The 23887-nt window shown below is 32.9% G+C and overlaps 2 protein-coding genes across 3 annotated transcripts in view; both read right to left on the bottom strand.

Moving 5' to 3' along the window:
* Positions 1-1473: 1473 nt before the first annotated feature.
* LOC110018786 (splicing factor 3B subunit 2) lies at positions 1474-11858 on the bottom strand. Its single transcript, XM_020716222.1, has 17 exons — positions 11730-11858; positions 11542-11661; positions 11392-11454; positions 9412-9519; positions 8759-8836; positions 8533-8625; positions 8101-8187; positions 4644-4745; positions 4451-4570; positions 4058-4120; positions 3657-3787; positions 3483-3570; positions 3336-3394; positions 3155-3194; positions 2369-2460; positions 1918-1987; positions 1474-1812 (listed from the first exon to the last, which is right to left on the bottom strand). The coding sequence occupies exons 1-17, from the start codon at positions 11856-11858 to the stop codon at positions 1741-1743; spliced, it is 1515 nt and encodes a 504-aa protein (XP_020571881.1). The 3' UTR covers positions 1474-1740.
* Positions 11859-14153: 2295 nt separating this feature from the next.
* The window catches only part of LOC110018752 (sucrose transport protein SUT4-like), a 27129-nt gene continuing 17395 nt past the window's right edge, over positions 14154-23887 (bottom strand). For both annotated transcript variants that reach the window (XM_020716167.1, XM_020716168.1), the window contains one exon: positions 14154-14389. In XM_020716167.1, coding sequence (XP_020571826.1) covers positions 14219-14389 — 171 coding nt within the window. In that variant the 3' untranslated portion in view covers positions 14154-14218. The remainder of the gene's footprint in view (positions 14390-23887) is intronic.

The raw sequence follows: 23887 nt of genomic DNA, 5'->3' as shown, positions 1-23887 counted from the left end.
TACAATGATCTTGTATTCCTTGTGTATGTAGATCTTTTTTATTTTAATTTTAAAATAATGTTCTGAGGGAGGATAATATGAAATCATTAATTCGATTTGCTTGAGATTCAATTTAAAGACCAAAGAGCATTTACAGAATTTATTCTCTTTAATATATATATTTTTTTCCGGTTTAGGTAATTTTATTATTTGGCATTCCATCTGCGAAATGCTCATTCAGACTGCTACTTTCTAAATTTTGACACCTGGTTAAATGCTTTTGTAGGGCCTTTTATGTTTTAGAAATGCATGCATGTATAAATTAGGGAAGAAAAAAGAAGGAATATATGCAATCCAATCAATTTTTATGTATTGCTCATGCATGAAAATTGTATCACTTTTTAAATGTAACAATAGTTTTTATGTAAAAGAAAAATATAGTGTTGGTGGCACATATGCGCATGCCCCCAAAGCAAGATAAGAAATGTGCTAATCTCATTGAATAATTTAAATCATCACTCGGTGACTGGTATAAAAAAATAATAATAATAATAAATCAAATTAGTTAGTAGGAAGCAAAAGTTTAGTTTATAGTATAAAAATCTTAGAAATTGACAACCCAAACTCGTTTGATGTCAAATGAAGGATTCAAGGAATACAATTTCGTTTTTTTTTTTTCAGTGAACATATTGCAACATTGAACAATGTAAAAAATAATCAGAGATGTGGCAGGCATTACTACCGGAATCAAATGAGGGTTGAAAAAACCAATGTCTTATGGCCGGCTATGATCCCGTTCCCGCCTGATAAACACCAATTTAAATAAATGTAAGAACACGCTGCAAGAGCCTACAGGTTAATTAACATACCCATGCAGAACACAATCACCTACCAAACAATTCTTATGCATTTGCGTTTCTTAACATCTAATGTTCGATGCTTACATCTACAAATCAATTATATAGATGCTAAAACCTAAAATCTATGCATGAAAGTTAGTAATAATGATATTTTTGATGTAATGTTAATAAAAGTATTAATAGTAATAGTACTATTAATAGTAGTAATAATATTAGTACTATTAATAGTAGTAATAATAGGTAGTATTAATAGCAGTATTAATAGTAGTAATAGTAGTAGTAATAGTGGTAGTGGTAGTGGTAATAGTAGTAATGGTAATAGTAATAGTAGTGATAATAGTAGTGGTAATAGTAATACTAGTAGTAATAGTAATAGTGATAATAATAGTAGGTAGTGGTAATAGTAATACTAGTAGTAATAGTAATAATGATAATAATAGTAGTAATAATAGTAGTACTAGTAGTAATAGTAGTAGTAAAAATAATAATAATAGTAGTAGTGGTGATGGTGGTGGTAATAGTAGTAGTAGTGGTGGTGGTAATAGTGGTCATGGTCAACTCCTCGTCATCGTCGTCGTCATAATAATGTAAATGCTCCTAAAAAGTTTCATATCCTTCAGGAAACGAAGTATCAATTAAACCCGAAAAAAGCAATTTCTACATAGGAATTCAAGATCCGAATTCCATATCAAAAACAGTAATGTCTGGATTAAATCTGGATCTGTGCTATAGCAGCTATAAGACGGATTCTCCCAAATAAGAGCAGAATACTGAATACAGATAAAGAGTATTACAGCAGAGACTTTGTCAAACAGCTGCTAACCTGCTTTGTCAAAGCCTAAGTCTTATAATTTCTTAAAAAAACCCAATGGCTTCAAGAGGTTGTGTACAAAAGTATGATTTAGAATTTGAAATCCCTCTTCTTAGACTTCCCTTCCTTTTCCTGCATTTTTCGCTTCCTCTTTTTCTCAGCCTGAAAAAAATATCGATGCATTATGATTATATAATGAATTAGAAAGAGAGAATATTATAAAGATTGTAAAATGGATGGAAAATATGTTTTTGATAGAAAGCGAACCTCGGCAACCATGTCGCTGAAGTCTTCCTTCTGGTTCCTCAGTTTCTCCTCTTCACGGGCTTCCTCATACCTGCGTGATTTGATAATTGCAAATCAGATCAAAATAAAATATGAACCGATATTAAAGAAAGGAGCATCTAAATACATATGACCAAATTCCATATGTATTTACATATCTAAAAACCTAAATTTTGTTTTGTACATTATAACACCCAAAATTTTCCTTTCACAACAAAAAAATCATGATTTTAACTTATAAACAAGTAAAATACACATTTTCATGCATAAGTAAAGATGGTAAGTATGTAAAAATTGAAGTATAGGTGTTATATGTAAATACATAAGAATTGAGGGGTATGTATGTAAATCTCTCCCCCCCTCCCCCCAAAACAAAAAACAAGGAAAAAAAACAAAAAACAAATAGATATAGCTATGAGAAATTCTGCCATACTTGGCAGCCAAAACGTCATCCATGACTTCCAGCTCCTCTGGTTGTATGGTGACATCAACTTTGTCTGATTTCTGTCCACGAAGAAGATCAACCTGAAGGAACAAAAAAACACATAATGGCTGGTTAATTTACAGCTTTTCTTAAATAATTTTGCTTTTGGGGCTAATTTGATTAGTAATGGTTAGAAATTAGTTTGTTAAATCTAGAATTTGATTCCAAACACCTCAAATTTATCGTTCTCTCTGAAATTGCTTTGCCTTGCGGCTGAATTGGTTAGTTGAAGTTAGAAATTTTGAAAAATAATGAAATTTATTATATCCCTTTTTTACTTAGATGATGTAATAATTTCAAACATTGCAAATATTTTCAAAATCCTTACAAAAAAAATTGATAATATATTTTTCACATTCAAAATGGCTAAACAAAACTGTTATTTTATGGAACATTAGGATTTCTACATTTACATATATATATAATGGCTAAACAAAACTGTTATTTTATGGAACATTAGATTTCTAACATTTACATATATATATAATATATATATATATAATATTTCATGTCTAAAAATTACACGGCCCTCCTTCCATCAACTGCACTATGTGCATTACAATTAAACAAAAAAGGTTGATGAAAACTATTTATAATGGATTTTATGGATATTTCAATATTCTAGTAGGGAATTAGTACAATTTCATATTCACAACCTTTCTTCTATCGTATAGATTGTTAAATAACTTTTTTTAAGGAAAAAGAAAGGTAATGGTCCAAATAACGCATACTCACCCTTTTAGCAGCTGCTTTTTCTTGAGTTCCAAGCACATATCTGGATTCCATACAAGAAAACAATCACCAAAGGAGTTAATGGCACAACATAATTTATCTTCAAATGCATTCAAACCATATTTAAAACACAAATTTAATTATTCAACAGGTAATAATAAACAGTAGCAACAACAGCACATACGTGTGACTTGTTCCAAGCAAAGTCCCAGGAGCAATCCTTTCTTCTTTTTCTTCCAGAACCTTCAAAGAAAAAGAAATCAGTATGCTCGCTACGAATGACAAAATGACATAAACGAAGAGGAAAATCATGCTAAAACAATTGCATTACTTGGTACAAAGGTTTTTCCTTCTCTGGTTCTTTCCTTTGTTGCTTGCGGAGGTCAATCACATCAGGAGTTTCCACACCAGTAGGAGTGCTGTAAAATAACAGAGATCAGCAATAGATTATGCTAGAAATTCAACTTAATAACAACCACAGCTATGTAAAGCAAAAGCAAAGCACCTTGAAAGGCTATCAACTGATTGAATGCCATCTTCCATCTCCTCTTCTTCAATCTCTTCTTCCAGTTCCTCCTCTTCCTCCTCTTCCTCTTCCAAATCTCCCCAGTGTTTAGAGCGATCAACAGGTTCTTCCTAAAAAATTGAAGTTGAACGAATATTAATTACCACTTTAAGACTAAGGAAGACAGTGAGCTATAGTTGAGCTTCAGCAGAAACATAATGAGAAACAAAGATGAGTTACATTAAATGATCCGAGTAATATGCCATAATAGTTCCCTAGCCATTTTAGTCCCAGAATGTATAAAAGTGTTAAATTAGTCTCAGACTTGGACCATTTTACACTTTTATCTTAAATGACCTCATGACCAATAGCCATAAAAAAATATAAAAGTTTGAATTTACCTCATAATTAGGTTGATCTTGTTGTTGAACCCCAAAAACATCCCCATATAATGGGCGTCCAAACTGTCAAAGCGAAGAAAAAATATATAAGGCAAAATACAAACTGTTTGAGAAACGAAGATTTACATATAAACTGCTTAATTCCCTTGTGCATTTAAATATCTAACACCTAAACTTCAATTTTTACATGCATGCCACCTTAACTATGCATGAAAAGATGTATCTCACTTTTAAAAAATCAAAATAGTGGTATTTTTGATGTAATATGAAAGATTTGGGTGGTATAAATGTAGAAGTAAACTTTAGGTGTTGGATATGTTGGGTTGTATGTATGTAAATGGCCTTAAAACATGAAAACTGAGAAAAGATCCAAGATAGGCTCTTCAGACTTGCCTCATCTACAGGAGGTTTACCCCAACCACCGGGATGATAACCAAAACTGGCTCCAGGAGGAATGGGGGCGTTTAATCCTGGAATTTTCAATTGGGGATACGATGGTGGGGGACCATATCTCTGAAAAGCAAGTTTTTGTTAGTTAAGGCGTGAGAAAGGGATTTTCAACATTAATATAACAACAAAACATTACCTGCATATTAATAAGCCACGGTGGTGGAGCACCCTCAGGCATACCAAGAGCTTCCTTAAGTTCATGAGACAACATTCCTGGTTTCATTTCCCTTAGTTTAACCTGTCAAATTGCAGAAGTGATACACGATCAACCGATCATCCACAGCCTCAGAACAACATAAAAGCATGGAAATAGCAAAATGCGGTGCCCAGATATCCATGCAGGTTCAAATATATAAAACAAAAGAGACATTTACAGGCATATCACACAATTCTTATGTATTTATATAGCTAACGCCTAAAGTTTGAAATTTTCTTATATAGTACTTTAGTTTTTCAGTCACGTCAAAACTTATGTATGAAAAGGTGTACTTTATCTTTAAAAAGTCAATACCAGTTGTATTTTAAAATGTTAGATTTAGATGTTATGTAAAAATATAGTGAAGTTTAGGTTAAATATAGATAAAGACAGAACAGTTGGGTATGTATGTAAATCACCCAGAACAAAATACACCGAAACCGATTGCCCTATCATGGAGTGTTGAACTCTAAAAAGGTCATATGCACGCTAAGGCCCTTCCATGGACATCATTTCTCAACTTCACTTTCCAAATCTCACTAATAACATTTTTACTGTGCTTTGGAAAAATTTGTTGTCCAAAACAACATTCCACCACCAACCTCATCATCTTGCATCGAGAGTGCAGTATTGTTTTGTGGTTTTTCAATTCATGATTTATAATTCTAACTCTATTTTAAAGAAATTACATCATAATTTCAGAAAACAACTTTTCATATAGTTATTTTACAATCAAATTTACAGAGTTGCAACCACCCAAGCCCAACACGTCGCCCAGATTGATTGCTATCGTCGCACGATTAAATCATACAATCACGCATGGCCAAATAAAAAATCCCAATCCAATCAACAATTATTGACCCCACCCATTTGGCTCAGCACAAACTTGATCAGGCAAATATGTTGAGCTCACTTGATCAAATTTGTTCGGTCTCATTTGAACTGATCGCATTCCAATCAATCAGGCCGTTGCTGACTGACCAAAATAGATATAATAAACTTGACGTGGCTTCAATTGGTTTCAATCAAATCAATCAATCCAATCAAATTGATCAATCCTTTGACCTACTTAATGAGTACAATTAGGCCCAAGTGAGCTAAATTGGCCCAAATTGATTCTTACCAGCCTGAGCTGGCCACATGTCGGTCCCAATTGAACTAATTAATCAAAATAAACCAAATGAACCAAGGTTGACCCACCTTAAACCATGATTAAACTACCATAATCTAGATTGACTAATTTGGCCATGAATGACCTGATAGAACCAATCAAATATAACAAGGACTTAATAACTTCCAATTGAACCTTATTAATTAATCAATGTGCTAATTGACTAGTTGATCTAGTGAGTTCAATAAAAACATGTTAATTTGAATGGTCCTTCAATTAGCAAATCAAGCATGTAATTCAATCAATTGGATAACTTAGCTTGACACTTTCGCCAATTGATCCTAATTGATCCAACTGAACTAAAACTATCGAAGTTAGCCCATGTTCTCCAACTTAAGCAACATCCTCATCCAGATAAATAACTTTACACCATCTATATGCTTACTTGTGTTTTACTCCAATCCAAAATTCAAGGCTTCTCATTCGACGCAACTTGTGTATACGATAAGATGTTCTCTACAATATAGTTACCTTAGCATATTACGGGATGAATATTGGAGATCTACATTGAATCAAATGTTTGATATGAACTTTGAATTAAAAAGGTGTATTGCCTCACAACAATAATCCAATTCACCCATACTATTTAAGGAATCCCCTTTAATGGTGGATTCAAAATTCACATACTAAGATCTATAACCGCATTGGGAGAAACTTCGAACTGATCATGTAACCTATGTCATGTCTTTAAGCAAAAGACAAAGCAAGAGAAATCATGTATAAACAATTATGGTTGTACTTGGAGAGATTTTGTAACTTTGAACCATTCTCAATATAAATCGACCAAGCCTGATTGTTGAACTAGTCACATGCTAACATCTGTAACCATTATCAATGATGTTGAAACTCTTTGAGCATTTGTTTATTCATCCTTAAATCTTTGAACCTCACATAGATAGCATAAGCGTCCTTTTGTATATCCACCTAAGTTGGGAATTTTTGCATAGGAGCAAGGTTGTTAATCAAACTCCCCCAATGATATGACCACTTGATTGTCGGTCATTCGTAGACTTGGTCCACCATATAAACCTGAAATGACATAATAGTGTAAATTATCTATACTCATCCACTCACCCAATAATGTTGAACTGCTAACCATAGTAAAAAGCATAGTAACATCCTAGATTGAGAGTATTCACAAGCATAATGCTTGCGAAATAATAAACCATGGAAGTTTGTGCCTATGACTTCCATCTCCCATAACTAAAATAAACCCTAGCCAACTAACCATCTTTTTTTCTTGAAGGGTAGCTTGCTTTTTATTTAGTGAAAGTCTCTAAGATATTATTCTAACCAGCTTTAAAAACTACATTATGCTTTCATCCTTATTGAAACTCCAGAAGAGCAAAGAGGAGAATCAAACCAAGCTCATAAATTCTTTTAGAGTTCACATCTAGTTTAGGTATGGTAGGTACATCGACAAAAATATCCAATCTAAAGAATACATCCATAACTTACCAATAAATGTTAGAAACAATTGAACGGGTAAAATAAATTCAAGCACTCAAATCTCACATTAAATCATTTGGATGATTAAATTAGACCTCAAATGTCATAACAAAAATATCAAGAAGATTTAATCGAATAGTATTCAAATCCATTGAAAAAAAATACAGAATTGTCATACTTCGCATCTATAACAGTGTTTTTGATTGTCTTCTTTTCACTCAAGATGGGATGTCAAAAAAAAAAAGTAAAAACAAACACTTTAGAATGCAAATCATAATCTTATTTATACTTGAATGTATTTTATTTTAGCATATCATAAAAATAAAAGGAAATAGTTGATCTCTATGAAAAATAAAATTCATATAAAATTATTGAGATACTTCAAAAATTAAATAATAAATATTCCTTAATTAAATTACAATTTCTAATAGGCTTAAAAATAAGATAACACTTATTGGTTAATTAATATTTATAAATAGGCCTAAGTAGAAATTTCCCAATAATAAACACTAGAAAATTTTTATAAAATTTTTACTATTTTATTTTCATCAATAGTCAACCTATAAATCAACAAAATTATAAAAAGTAAATCAAATAACTCGATTCTCATTATCAAGCATCAATTAGTGGCAGTAATTTGATTAGTATTTGAGTTTAAAACTGTAGAATGGAAAAATGAAAAATGTTGAGACTTTAGCTTTAATATGTTTGTTTTTGTTCAGCTTTTAGGTGAAGTGTAACATTCAAACCCTACAAAAGACTGAACAGTAATATTACCTCAAATTCCTTTCCTTCATGATAGAGATCACCATGTGCTGTCAGTTTCGGTTTAGTTTGGTATTTGAAGAAGGCGTCATGAAGAACCTGGAAAAAAGCCTTTGCTTTAAGATGAACTCTTTTTAAGATTTCTAATCAGTTTCACATGTAAAAGGTAAGAGTTAAAGCTTAATAAAAAGAGGAACAGCCAACTTCAGATATTTAAGTTAACTATTGACTGCATAGAAGGTGAGGAAAATCAAAATACAAACCGAAATAAGTTAGCAAAAAAGAGTTCATTAGCCCATGCTAGTTGGCATTATTCACAAACAAACCTACCAAAACCCCATACCCGGCCCAAATACACTGCTCCCACCCCCACCACCCATCCCAGAAAAAGAAGTTTTATAAATGCATGGCAGAAGTGAAAAAAAAAAAAAGATGTAACCTAACCTGATAATCAATGTCCATCTTTCCCATCTTCGGTTGCATGCGTTCACGTTGCTTTTGCTTCAATTTCTTGCTATCCTCTTTCTCAATGTATGCCTATGAAGAAATACAAGAGAAAAGTTTGTAACGCTGGCCACAGTGAATAATTAAACTGAAAGAAGATGATGGTAGAAATAGAATTAATATTGCAATGAAACTAGAAAATTATTTTAATTAAAAATTAGATTACCTGTCTTATTTTTTCGATTCCAGTTGCAGCAATGAAGTCAGGAAGTTGAAATGGTTGTTTCTCAATACCACGCTTGCCCTGCAAAAAATGAATATAAATGAAATCTAAATAGAATTTAAAAAAACTGGATAATGCTACTAAGTATCATAGCGGAATCTAGTCAAATGGACGCCAAGTTAAAACTATATAGGAGGTGTCACAGCCCACAAAATCTGCAAAGCCAAAAGGAAATGATTCAGTCTTAGCTTGATCGACAAAGCTTTTAACTTTCTAAGGCAGACTCTAGGAGCATTTTTTGTAAAATTATATCAACATCATCAACTTCATATCCCAAATTTTAACAGGCCATGGGATACACCTCACATCTCAGCTTTGACATGAAAAGCAAAGTATTTCTCTACCTCTACCCCACCACCTAGCATTATAGCAAAAGAGAAACCATTCAATGGTCCCCTTCAGAAAAATACCATCAACTCCTGGCTCCATGACTGTTATAGCTGGTTCCCTGCAATAACCACATTAATGTATAAGAGGGGTGTAACCTGGCTTTACCTTCTCTCACACTGTCAATGCCCCTCCAAAAAAACACATAAATTCCCTCATCCAAATATGCAAATGGCAGTACAAATAAATAAAAAAATCTGATCACTCACCTGTAGAAATTTTCGTTTTTGACACCAATGTCGTGGTACAGGTACAGTGTTCCGATATGACTTCAGAAATACAAGCAACTTTGGATCAGCTGCTGTTGCATCCCATACCTAAAAAAAGCAGAAACAATAATTATGAAAAAAAAAAGAAAAGTATCATTTTAATGGACTGACAATGCAATGTTCAAATATCTTTCTATAAGCTTCAATGCAAGCATCTTCGTACGGTAGAATACTCAAAAAAATAAATCCAAGGCATTGACAACAACATTCTCCCAATTCAAAAGAAAAATTTAAAAATTTAACAGATGACAAGTAAATTAGAAAACTCAAATAGTGTTTCTTTGCTTTAGTTTAGATGCTTGTGTAGCAAATCAAAGATTATAACAGAAGATAGTAGTAACTGTTATCAGGTCTACAATATACAATTAAGGAAAATTTGCATACATAGCACCCAATTATTATGCATTTACTTATCTCACACCCAAACTTTGATATTTACATCGTAAGCAACCTAACCTATGTATGAAAAGGTGCATTACACTATTACATATGTAAGTTCCCCTATAATTAAATATTTAAGTTAGATCATCAAATAATATATTAAAAAATTTAAGCATACAACACTGGCTAATATTATTCATTAAGGATGTTCACAATAGAACAGCAGATGCAGCAATTAGACGAGAAAATGAAACACATGCGGAACAAATGGGAACAAAAAGAGGAATTCAGAGGGTTCTACAGTAAAGAAGGTTTCCAGAAAGCAAGACATAATGCCACATGCAACATGAATTAAAAGAGAAGGATTCATAAAGCCAACCTCAAAATACATGGGATGATGACCAAAAAAATTGCAAGTAATTAGAATGCAACTTTTTTTGACAAAGAAACTGTATTGCTGTCAGCTTTAAAGAAGCACATTACAAATAACTAGAGCTGATAAGAATGACAGAAACACAAAAAATGTCACCTACTCACCCAAGCTTTTTTTTGAACCGAAAATGGGTGGTGGAACCTACTCAACACAACTTTAGGGCAAGAATGGTTGGCTCGAACATTCAAGTTAATCTCAAATTTAACAATTTCTTGTTCAAAATTAGATTTGAGTGTGACATTGCTATCTCTTCATATACTTAATAAATAACATAAATAAAGCTTTTACTTACTCCATCGGAAATAGTTAGGTGATGCTTGCAAGAGATCATGTGTTCCATCAAAGCCTATATTCCTGTTGATTTAAACAAACTTTTCAGTGGAGTTTGGTGCAAATTGAATTGGCTTTTCAGGTTTTAGTGGAACTCACTCAGAACTCAACTGTTAGCAACCTTACAAGTGCTCAACAACTAGTTGGTGATGTCCTAACTTAAATAACAATTTTCAATAATGAACTTGACATGAACTTCAGCTAGCTATTCGACATAAAAAACTTTGAGCTGTATTGCTGTCCTTGTCCTAACTTAAATAACAATTTTCAATAATGAACTTGACATGAACTTCAGCTAAGATAAATTAGACAGTGTATGACCAAACTTCAAACCTCAAAAACATTAGATAGGCCCATGATACAACATTGGACGTATTCATCATGTCCTACCTTAAACAAAGCAGAAATTTCCTTATGATTAACCAAAATAATCATAATCATCTAAAATTAATTCATGTAATCTCTGTTTGAAATCATAGAGATTCTCAATTTACTCAAAGTTTTAACAAGCAAAGATACTAAATTATACATATTCAACTAGCTATTCGACATAAAATACTTAAAGAATAAAACCAACAACTTTTGCTAAAAATAACTCTGCGTGCCTTAAGCTGATGGATTTCATCAATTTAAAAGGTCACTATGATCAGTTCAAATGAGCTAGATAAAGCACAACTAAGATAAACAATTGCAATTATATGCAATACGAATGGTTAAACACAGCATGAAATAACAAAAAAAATATAATATATATGAGGTAAGGCATGTAACAATACCTCAACCACGTCAGGCCTAGTGCATATCTGCTTCAGGTCAGCAATTTTCATTCTCTTTTGAAGCTACAAAAGAAAAAAAAAAGTTTAAATTTAGGCCAAGTAAAATCAAGAAAAGCAAACAACAACACTGATTTAAGTACAGGATAAAACCTTTTTCTTCTTATTCGAGATCCCTTTCTCCTTCAGTAAAGTATCCGGCTCATCCTCAGAATCAGAGTCCTTTTTCTTAGCCTCAGCATTCGCAGCTAATTCATCCTTCTTCTCATCGTTCTGCAGCACAATAAATCAGAATCAGACAAAAGGTTTTCCAATCAAACAATAATATAACCATTTCCTACCTCGCCAGCAGCCGAATCCCTAAAACTGAACTTCTCAAACACACTTTTAAACTCGTCAAGCAGCGTATCATCCACAACTACCTTCTCCGGCACATACTCCACATCCACCGAAACATCGATCTGCCACATACCACAATAACGCAACAAATAATCGATCCATCAATCAAATCTAACCAGCTACAATCGAAACCCTAGCTTGCAAGCAAACGCAATGAAGGCAGAGGAGATGCGAGGGGGTTGAGAGGAGGAGAAGGCGAACGAGTGATTCGCTGGGCAGAGAGAGCGAGGGCCACAAATGTCTTTCGCATGAACGAAACGCCCTACCCGCGATTCTCGTTTAATACAAATCTGCCAACGGTGTTTTTAAAACGTCTGTAAAAAGCATTATTCAAACAGTCAGGTGGCATTTTTGAAACACCACCGCTATGAATAAGCTCCCCCAAACGCACCCTTAGTTGATTTTTAAGGTTTGCTAAGATGCATGGTTTCTCGTGATGCTAAACTTATTGCTCCATGTTCATAAAATAAATGTCAATTGCAAGATTGCTTTATTGACTGCTTATGTTGATGACATTATTCTTTGAATACAATGATGGAGAAATAATCAATTTGAATAATTTTTTGGTGAAAGAATTTGATGATAAAGACTAGGGAAACTTTTATATTTTCTTGGTATAAATATTTCCTTATTAAGGATTTCATCTATGTATCCTAGTTGAAGTATGTTCTTGATCCTAGAAAAATTGAGCTATTGGGACATAAACCAATGAACACAATATGGATTTAATTGTTATGATGGTTTTCGAGGATATATGTCCTGATGAGAAAAGAAAGATATTATAGACATGTTGAAGTAGATTTAGTTCTCAGTTAACTCGACCAACATACAAGATTAATTCCAAGGGCACAGATGTGGCTGTTTTTTGGATCCTTCAATATTTGAAGAAGGATCCTAGCAAATGACTATATTTTAGGAAATCTCTTCACATAAATGTGGAAGTGTTAGTTGATGAGGATTGAGCAAGTTTTATTACTGATAGGAGATCAACTATTAGATATTGCACATATTTGGGGAAGCATAATCACATGGAGAAGTAAAGAACAAACTATTGTGATATGAAGAAGTGCTAAAGTAAAATCTAGAGATATGCCGCACGAGATCTGTGAAGAGATTTGATTGCAGATAATGCTACAAAAATTGAAGTTAATATCAAAATAGTCTAATGATAATAATATTTCCATCATTTTTATATAAAAAACTTGATCCTGAGTAATTGTATCAAACCATTAGTGGTTTATTGCTATTTTACCGAGGAATATTTTGATGATAGTTCCATCCTACTTATTTACACATTCAAATCTTCAAATAACTGATATTCTCGTTAAGGTCATATTGAACTCTTAACTTTGGTATGATGGTTATCTACTACCCAACATGAGGGAGAGTATTTTTTGTTGTTTATGTTCACAAATCCTGGAGTCCTTGGATTTTGCTGTTTCTCTGCATTTTTCCAGAAGGTTTCTAAGATTGCTTCATCCATCTCATTAGTCAATGGCGTTGTTTCTTCTGTATGATTAAATAGAGTAAAATCTAACTTCAAATATTCAAATAATGTATCATTATTTTCTCCTTTTATTTTTGTTCCGGAAAGTATTTTTTCTGTTCATAGAAAAATTATGGATCATCTCTTCTATATTTATACTTGATTTGTACTCTAGATTCCTTGAAGAATTGAATCAATAAATCAAAGGTGTCAATATTTGACCTGACCCAAAAATTTGGCTTGAAACTAACATGAAAAAAAAAGTTCTTGTGAGGGCCAACCCATGCAATATGTTGGTCAAGCCTATATATATATTTTGCACTTATCACAAAATAAATCAACAAATTTCAGATATATCAGAATAAAAAATTAGAAGATTTAAATACATACCATTCAATTTCTTCGCACTCAATTTCTTCGTAGCATATCTAACACCTAAACTTCAATTTTTACATATATACAACTTTACCGAACTTTTTAAAAGTTAAAATAGTGATATTTTTATGTTATATAAAAGATTGGAGTGCTATAAATGTAAAAAGTGAAGTTTAGGTGTTAGAATGTAAATACATAAGAATTGAGTGGAATGCATGTAAATACCCCAAAAAAATGCTGGCTCCACCACTAATCACGACCAAATCCAACTTCAAACAACCCTTTGATTCCACCAGTAGCTTAGTCCTCATATTAACATTAAATAAGCTATTCTACAGCATCATCTAAACAAAAACAAAGTATATACAAATACACAAAACTAAAATTTCTCCATAAATCTACATTTCTCATAAGCTATATAAATGGAGATTAACAATAACTGTGAGAAAATAAATTTTCTCATAAGCTATATAAATGGAGATTAACAATAACTGAGAGAAAATAATTTTTTTTTTTAAAGAATTGATGTGAAAGAATGTGAATGTTTTTGTTGTTAAGGAAGCAGGAACTCTAACCAAAACCATGGAAGCTTGTGGATGTATTGGAAGCTGAAGTTGTTGGTAACTTTAAAATGGCCACAACAGCAGATACTAAGGCAAAGATGGCAGCCAATGCAAAGGCAGGGATGTTGCCGCCTCCAAAAATAGCATCCCAGGGCCCAGCACCAAGAGAGACGATCATCTGTTAAGATAAACGAAAATTTACATATTAGTACAAAATTCTTATGTATTTACATATCTCACGGCTAAACTTTCATATTTACGTGCATAACAATTTGGTGTTTTAAATAGATGTATGAAAACGTGTAGTTTACTGATAAAAAGTGGGGAGAGCTATTTTTAATGTGATCTTAAAGATTTGAGTTTTGTGTGTAAATATCAAACTTTATGTGTGAGATGTGTAAATTCACTAGTGAGCAACTAAATATGGACCCCATGCTTTATCAAAAGTTCATAGTAATTGCAGTTTGTAAAAGGCTTGTTAGGATAGATAACAAGTGAGAACAATGATATTAAATTCAGACAGTTTAGCTGTTTCTCACTTTCTTGCAACCTGAAACCCTTGATTTTTCATATTAAGCTTCCTGTTTTCCTTGTATGTTAGGATTAATTTGAGTAGGCTGAAATATTTTCTAAGACTCTAAATAAGATTATATATATATATATATATTATTTAATTAATGGCTAATACTATTTAAAAATGGGATTAAATTATAATTTAAATAGAGTAAAAGAAATTTATAGATTAGTTATATATTTTCAATAAACTTGGAAAATTAATAGTTCAGGTATTATGTGAAATTTAAAAACAAACTGTCGAATGATTTTATGCTGATTAACTGTATTTTGACTACCATAAATTATCTTATGTATAATTTAAATTTAATACTCACTCACTAGATGGTTGAGCTAACATTATTTTAAACTGAATAATTTCAAGTTTAATCTTGGACTAAAAAATGAGTAATATAAATGAGAATGTTAATAGACAGCATAGTTAATTTAGGCGAAGGTAAATTTACTGTTAATTTTTTTAATTAATTTTCTTTCATTAGTAGATCTTCATTTTAGAGGATTATTAGTTAATGATGAAAACTAACCTGCATTTTAGAGGATTATTAGTTAATGATGAAAACTAATTTTTACCGTCCGACTGCCTATTTCAATATTGATAAATTCAAACACTCAGACCATATATAATCATATTCTACATCCATTCACATCAATTTCTTCTTAGACTTATATAAAAGTTAGAGTGAGACTCCCAAAAAGTTTAAAGACTTAGTCTTATATCTTTTATTTCAATTAAACATAACAGCAGGTCATACTACAATCCCCTAACTTACTAAAGTTTAAAGACTTAGTCTTATATCTGATTAATCTTGTTGATAGTTTACTTTTCAAGAAGCACAAAAGAACTACATCAGTTTTCTACATTCCAAGTCCTTGAAAGAATTTTATAACTTATTGATTGCATTATGACAGTGACAACAAAAAACGTGCAAATATAGAGGTGAAACAATTTTTGAGAGGGCATAAATCTGTGGCTTCAAAATTTTGAAGTATCAAGTCTCCAGCTACGAGTGATTTTAGTTTGACACTTCTATGAAATAAAAAGCAAAGCATTCTCTAAATCCAGGTTAAAATAATAGGACCATTGGGGATGGTATCATCATGGAGGGAAAGGTTAATCAGGTGTATCCAAATAAACTCTTCATCATTGTTGAGCATATTGGTTACCGACGAACCTAGGATCCTAAGAAACTAGTTATCTTTAATTCATTTCTAAACTAGTTGTCAGTGAGCAAAGAGGTTAACTTGGACGATGCATGCGTGATGCTAATAGGAAATATGAATGAGTAATATGTCGATTTTAGAGAGAAGAAAGTTCACCAAGCTGCTCATTATAGACACCAAAGTCATTTCCACCTTAAAGAGAACCGATAGAGTAAATGTGAAAAGTCAGATTGTTGACTTCAAAATTGATTGCGAGCCTCAGTCAAAAAAACATAGCCTTATATGTCAAGCTGTGTTATTGATAGCTACAAATTCCAGGCAAATCCAATAAAGTATTTCAGTGAAGAGAAATAAATAGCAGCTAAATTTTTGGATGTAGCCTATCTATGAGATTGGGGGTATTTAGAAAGGGCACGCACAACTACAAAGCTCAATTACATCTATGACCATGGGTTTAAAAACCAAACCGGACCAACCTATTCGATTGGTTCAGCCATATAGTACTCCGATCCAACTCCGAAATTACTTTCAAACAGAACAGGCCATGATTGGTAGGAACAGGTGGTTGCAAGGAAACCAATAAAATAGTTGTAACCGGTTCTAATGTTGATTAATTTATAGTATTTTCATATTGATTAGAGGGCAAGAAATAAACGATTTTGATTATACAAACTATTGAAATCCATACATCCAAATTTGTACATAAATGTCTTGTATATAAAAAAAAAAGGTTTATAAAATTTCTTCAAAATTTGGCAATTATTGACATTCCAATCCAGTGATAGTGCTGAATATATTTTTGCAAAAAGTTGTAAAGCGCATAGACATATGTATAGATAAAATAATCCAAATATCATGTGCCAAAATTTTCATTTAGAATTATATTCAAAATATTCAATGGTAAAGTATCATGATTTAAAATATTGTTTAATAAATTGGTAGGAATATCATTATTGCATCATTATTATATCATTTAAATCAAATTAAAATAATTTTCATATTTATTATATCATTTGGTCCACCCTGGCTACACCTTTGAATCTTGAACCCCTATTTTAAATTTAATGTTTGTCTGCCTTTTAAAACTTTGCCAATGACTTAATATCAAGTTGCAAGGAAAAATGGATATCAAATTTTTAATCAAAACGTCATTCAATGAAACATTTCAAAGCTTCCAGCTTTAGTAATATGGCCTTCAATGGAAGCAAGTGTGTAAACTTTAAGAGAGAGCACAAAAGTATGGCCACCACTTCCTATTATAAATCACTAATTCCTGAGTTCTCACTATAGCAACATGGTAACTCCTTACTCATTGTTCATGTTCGCTCGATAATTAGCTTGATTTCGACTAGTTTCTCTAAGCTCATTTATTAAACAAGTCAAATACATATAAGGTCTTATTAGATTGTGTTCAATTTGTTAGTAGCTTGATTTTGTTTATATATTTATAAAAATATACATATACATGAACTTTACATGCATACTTGTTTTTAAGAATTATATATGCATATGTATAAATATATGAACACATTATGTGTACTAATTTAATGCATTTTTCTTTGCTCAATGTATGGATATACGTATATAAAAAATGACGACATATATATTATACAAATCATATATGACTTTGTATGATCGTGAACAACTCAAGTTCAACTTGATCACTTAACAGCCTAAATACAAACAAAAAATGAGGTTTTGCTTAACAAGCTGAGCCAAACAATGAGTTGTCTCAATCTCAACGAGTTTACATTTTACAAAACTACTAGTAGAATACAGGCTACTCATGCCTTCCCTTGCCTCTTATGAGATATACATTAAGGTTATTGGTAAGGCAACCATATATAAAAAATGAATATTTTTAGGTTTTAACTTTGAAAAAACTGTATGAGACGTAAAATGATGCTTCGTCACTCAAACGTAGCATGACATTCATTAGTTCAGAGGAAACCTTAACATTTAATGCAATTCAAAACTTCAGAGAAAGACAAATAGATGTCTTTACATTGAGCAAAGCAATAAGAAAGAGTTACAATCCTCCTTTTATGTGTGGCATAGCCTTAATTTTTGTCCATAGTTTGCCTTTAGTCTCTTATTACATAGCCATGAACCAAGAAAATCACCACAAACAGCCATGAAGATACCTTGGTTGGATTTAGACGCATTCCAAATATTGGAAATGATAAACTTAACTAGAAAGAGGTCCCTATGCTTTTTCAGATATTTCATTCAGTCTGAACAAGCATCACTTTGTACTAGTAGAATCGTTTGTCAAAATAAAAAAGTAAACTATCAACAAGATTAATCAGATATAGCTGTAGCTGAACAAAGCATCCATGAAAATGATTAGTTGATGACCAGAAGTTGGATCAGTGAGCTGAATAAAGATCCATGAAAATGATTAGTTGATGACCAGAAGTTGGATCAGTGAGCTAACGCTACCAGGCAAAAGAAGCCTACACTTGGGCATTACTTTTTATAAAGATCAATCTAGACAACATGCATCCACAACCTATCATTAACCTTTTTGACCCTAGAAGGAAAATGTCGGCAAACTAGGAAACGCAATGAACCTCATAAATGATGCCAACATTCTTAAAATTCTGCTACACAGATTATTCATTCAACTCAAAAAAATTACAAATAAGCTGTTTAGCCTTTTTTTTTTTTTTAACTTATTCCTTCATTTCTTCCAGGCATTCATATGAAAGTCGAGCTTCTTCTAAGAACTAACATTGTGTAACAAGAGTGATTTATAACTATAGAATCGATGCTAGGGGAGTCGTTAGATCTCCAAGCAAAATTTTGGTTGGCTCCGGGAAATTCAATGCATGAACGTAGATCTTCAAGTAAAATTTTGGTTGGCTCCGGGAAATTCAATGCATGAGCGTAGATCTTCAAGTGATTAAAGAGCAATTTGTACAATTTGTGTCAGATGTTTAGAAGAAGCATATAGAAACAAGAACTTCAATGTGACAAACTCTTTATTGAGTAGTTTTGTACGCCAGTCAAAATGGACAATATTGGAGGCGACTACTAACTGAGGCTAGAATTGGCAAGCATGAGCTAGTGACCGCTTATCACTTACAACCTAGAGTTGACATGGTGGAAAGTATCATTTTAAGGTGGGGATTGACACTACCCAAAGGCAAATTAGATTGATTAGATAAAAGATGGCATTATGGTTTGATTTTGACTTCCACCACCAAAGTGTACTAAGGGTCTGTTTGGGCAGCTGCAGCTTATTCAGCTCATCCAGATAAGCAGCTCATCCTGATAAGCAGCTTATCCTGATAAGCAGCTTATCCTGATAATCTGTAGATCAACGGCTTATCCTATTAAGCTGACTAGCTGTTTGGATTGTACGTTTCGAAAATAGCTTATTCTGGATAAATGACTATTTTGCCCTTGTTATGGATAAACAATATAAGCTTATCCAGATAAGCAGCTTATCCTGATAATCTGTAGATCAACAGTTTATCCTGTTAAGCTGACTAGCTGTTTGGATTGTGCGTTTCGAAAATAGCTTATTCTGGATAAATGACTATTTTGCCCTTGTTATGGATAAACAATTTAACTGTTTGGTTTGTACGTTTGGAAAACAACTGATTTGCAGCTTTTGTAGATAAAAAACCATTCTGACAGACGTTGTGTTGTTGTTTGCACTAGATCACTAGATTTTTAACGACTACACGTTTGACAGTTCAGAACAAAAAATATAATTTCATAACAGTACAAAATTAAGATACTTTCAATAATTTTATTTAATTATAAAAGAAATCAAATTACAAAAAAATATTGGTGTTTAAAGATGTGATACGTAAGTAGGAAACTTTTAGTGTTAAGTATATAATTCCTCATTTGTTTTAGTCAATATTAATTATTAATGATATAATTAACAAATTTAACTTAATTTAATATAATATTATTATATTATTAAGTATATTAATCATTAATAACCTATTTACAAAAACAATTTGTTTTCAATAATAAAATACTCAAATTATAATTAGTTTATGATAGTATATCAAACAATCAATGCTTAGTAATAGATTAAATTAAATTAAGAATAAATTCATCTTAATAATATCACAATAATGATTATCTATTAAATTATAAAACTAATTAAAGATGTCTTCTCCTTCCTCCTTTCTTGCCCTAAACCCCTAGCCGACTGTCGCGCACTCCCATCTCTCTGAATTTAGGTTAAAATTCTGCTACGAAACAACCCCAAAGGCGATCGGACGGAGATCTGGTCGTGCTCTCTTGTTCCCAATTCTCATTCGCACAGGCGAAGCGATTTGCTGCTATAAACCTCTCATTCTTCGACACGATTTTTTCTCCTTGTTCCCCATTCTCAAATAGCGCAGGAAGATTTCGCAGCAGTTTCAGCTGCCCGCCTTTCTTTTCTCCTCTCCCTTTATCAAGGTAAGTTCTCGATTTACTGTAAATGTTGTTGAGCGATAGCCTGACAGAGATCAGGAGCGAGGTGCGATGGCAACTTTCGTCTTTCGGCTCTTTGAAACGCGGATCGCGCCCGCGATCCGGGTCTAATAGTAAAGAAGAAACAGAGTTTTTAAAAACGCATCAGAAACTCCTTTTCCAAACAGATGATGGCATTTTGAAAACGCCACCGCTGTAAATAAGCTCCCCCAAACGCACCCTAAATTACTAACTTATCCAAATGGATTATTAAAGGTGACAAAAGGTACAATCCCCTCATCCCTTGCAAGAAAAAAGGATGCCAATTGAACACATACTGTTAACAAAAATCATTTTAATATTGTACCCAGCTTTTCCCACCTCAATGTTACTTACCAACAAACATAATAAGAAAAAAGCGCCCCCTTTGAGATCAAAATATCAAAGGGGATAGAGTTGACGATCCATAAATTATTAACATATGGCACCACAAGATCATTAGTTAGTAGTTGTTTTGATGTGAGAGGACAATCGCTAATAACTTTAAATCTGTCATCAACTAAGTGATCACCTTGCTATTGCTCAAAGGACTGCCAACTTTTTTGTTATAAGTTGCAATGTTGTAGATCAAATTTAAGTTTTACGAGATGCAAATCAAGGAACTCTAATAGCAGTATTCTAGGCGTTGCACTTGTTTGTCATTGAAGAAGAAGAACCTATGAGATAAAACCAATTGATGAGCAAAGGATGACAATTAGTCGGGGACATTCTAATAGGTGTTAAGATCCTTCAATGAATATTTTTTGCAAATCAATGAATGCCAGAAGGTTCCCCGACAACAACAAGTTACTGTGTGCTAAAAAAATATTTCTACAGCTTATGAAATTTGAGAGTTACATGTAATTATCACGAAAAGTCAGAAAACACTCTAAAAGTCTCACGTGAAAAGCCTCTGAATGGGAGAGAAAAAAGATAATAAATCTGGTATAGGTTCAAATTCACATAAAAAATGCCTACTTCTAAGAAGTTAGAGGGATTTCAATTTATTGTCACTTAAGCAATTAAAATGAGACTAACGATAGGGGCATGCTAAGATTGATGACCATAAGTGTAAAATGACAACACAAACTAAACTAATGCAACTAAAGACAATAACATTATCAATTGACTATAATGTGAATATCTCTATGTCGGTACAAGCAACAATGCATCACTGGATGAAGTCTAAGAACATCTTCCCTTCAAACGTGTATTATGAGTGTCAAGTGTCAATCACTGGATGAAGTCTAAGAACATCTTCCCTTCAAGTGTCAAGTGTCTTGGTCATCATACATTAACTGCGAAACATCAGTTATTGCGCCGAAAGTGCAACAAAACGATGTGATTATTTTCAGTTGGCTGGAGAACCGCTGCATTCCACATAGCTTATTGTGTATAAATACGATGACCAATTAGAACATAGTGTATATTTATGTTAAGCAAATTATGATATGACGGCACCTATTGCAATGAGCAAATTTTTGTTAACAATGACACAGTAAGCATCTATGACGACAAGGAAAACTTTTCAGAACCAAAAATCCTACCATATGTTAACATGTGGAGTCTAATTGTGTTAATTAATTGTTCACTCAGAGCCCTCAATTTCGCCGATCAAATTTGACGGTGAGTTTGCCAGGGGGGTAGGAGGCGTCCCCCCTGCATTGGGTTCAGGGGTGCCGCCCTTTAAATTTTCTTTTTGAACACACCTAGCGCCCCAGCGTTGAACAAGTAATGCCCCAACGCTGAGCTAGTGGCGCCCTGGGGCCTGAAAGACGGTGCCACATCGCCACTCCATGTTTCAGAGCCCGAGAGCATGACACTACAACGCTTGGATGCAGCACCACAATGCCTTTGGAGCACCGAGGTGCAACGATACTATAGCGACACCCCAACGCCAATAACCAAAGTTGAGTCATTCTCCGATTAAAGTTTCGATTTTGCTGATTGGAGGGAATGTGATTTCGATTTCTCTTACGCAAAAAAGAGAAGAGGAGCGTCCTGAAGTGTTCCAAAGTTTGGAGGGACTTGAGTGTGGTGTAGTGTGTACAATTCTCTCCATTTTTTTCATAGTGATTTCTTGGTGTGTTGTCACTATGTGGTTTTTCCCGTTCTCAAGTTTTTTTCACATTAAATTTTGTGTTCTTTGTGTTTTATGTAGTTTTCTTGTTTTGTACGTTTCTGTTGAAAGTTTTGCATTGGATATCCAGATTTCGTTTTTGCGCATTATTCATCATCTCTCACAACAGCATATAAAGTGAATTTGAGAATTAATTCCCCCAAAGACAAAAATCCTATTATATGAAGTGAATTAGATGATTACTCTACAATGTTCCTAGACATATTTTAAGTGTTTATTCATATAAATTGTGTTAGAAAAAACACTATATAATCAAAATTTGATAAAAAATTGTATACCCGTGCCTCCACCTACTCAACCCATCTAGATCACAGCCGACACATAGCAACCATAGCAAATCATATAATCACAAATCTACAAATAACATGTCAAAGGAGGCAATGTTAAATGGGAAGAGTGCACACACAATATTAATCATTATAGTTCCAATAAGGTGAATGCCTATGCACACACACGCTTAATATTCATTATTATAGCTCAAATGAGATAAACACTAGCCTACTAAGTTTACAATGAATAGAGCCCAAAAACTAAAATTTTGGACATTCTTGAAACGTGTGAACTTAGAAAAGAATAAGAAAAGAGTCGAACTAAATGCATATCTCAAGTTTGTCCAAATTCTTTTTGCTTTAAAATAATTATAATAAATTAATAAGAAAATATTCTTGCTTAAACCAATGTATAATATCAATTGTATGTAGAGAAAACACGGCCATGCGTAACATGCATAGAGTGGCAGCACGCACAACCATGATGGAATGCATTGGATCTTGCCTTGATGGTTGTCATGCCATTTTGATCCCGTTTAGACACCAGTTCAACTGAGATAAACTGAAATAGATGGCAACTTCATTTTGCTATGTGCCTTTCGCTGTTTGCTATGCATCAAAGATGTCCATGATCAGATGAAGTTTTTTATGATCCTAACAATAGCAAATTTCAAAACCAAAATCTAGTCTAATGATCCGATTTATTCATGATTTTAGACTTGGAGGCACCTTAAAATTTAAAAATCAAACTAAAATTATGTTGAAATAATAATAAAAAAAACCCTTAAAATTTACAACTCTCATATAATTAACCTGTTTAGATTCTAACAGCACATACATACATTCATACACATATACATCATCATATGTATTCATATTGTATTGTATTTATTTTATGTATTGTGCAAACTATGTAATGGGTCACATGACGAATACCTGTTTAGGCTGGGAATGTGTATAGGTAAGTTTGCGTGAACCCAAGTGTGGTGGGTTGATTTGTGGGCTAACCATGGGTGTTCCCCTAGGGACAGCCATAAATAGTGAAAAAGTGTGTGAGTGACCATGTAAAAGT

Source organism: Phalaenopsis equestris, unplaced genomic scaffold (genome assembly GCF_001263595.1).
Source record: "Phalaenopsis equestris unplaced genomic scaffold, ASM126359v1 Scaffold000036, whole genome shotgun sequence".
NCBI classification, from domain to species: Eukaryota; Viridiplantae; Streptophyta; class Magnoliopsida; order Asparagales; family Orchidaceae; genus Phalaenopsis; species Phalaenopsis equestris.
The sequence above is the reverse complement of the archived record's forward strand: the minus strand, read 5'-3'. Positions and strand labels throughout refer to the sequence as shown.

Excerpts from the sequence above, each read along its gene's own strand:
- LOC110018786 (XM_020716222.1), bottom strand. The coding sequence starts at position 11,858 with ATGTGGCAGATCGATGTTTCGGTGGATGTGGAGTATGTGCCGGAGAAG. Across the intron at positions 4,746-8,100 it reads ATGAAGGAAAGGAATTTGAG|GTTAAACTAAGGGAAATGAA; the intron begins GTAATATTACTG and ends GCAATTTGACAG. Across the intron at positions 4,571-4,643 it reads CGTGGCTTATTAATATGCAG|AGATATGGTCCCCCACCATC; the intron begins GTAATGTTTTGT and ends CTTGCTTTTCAG.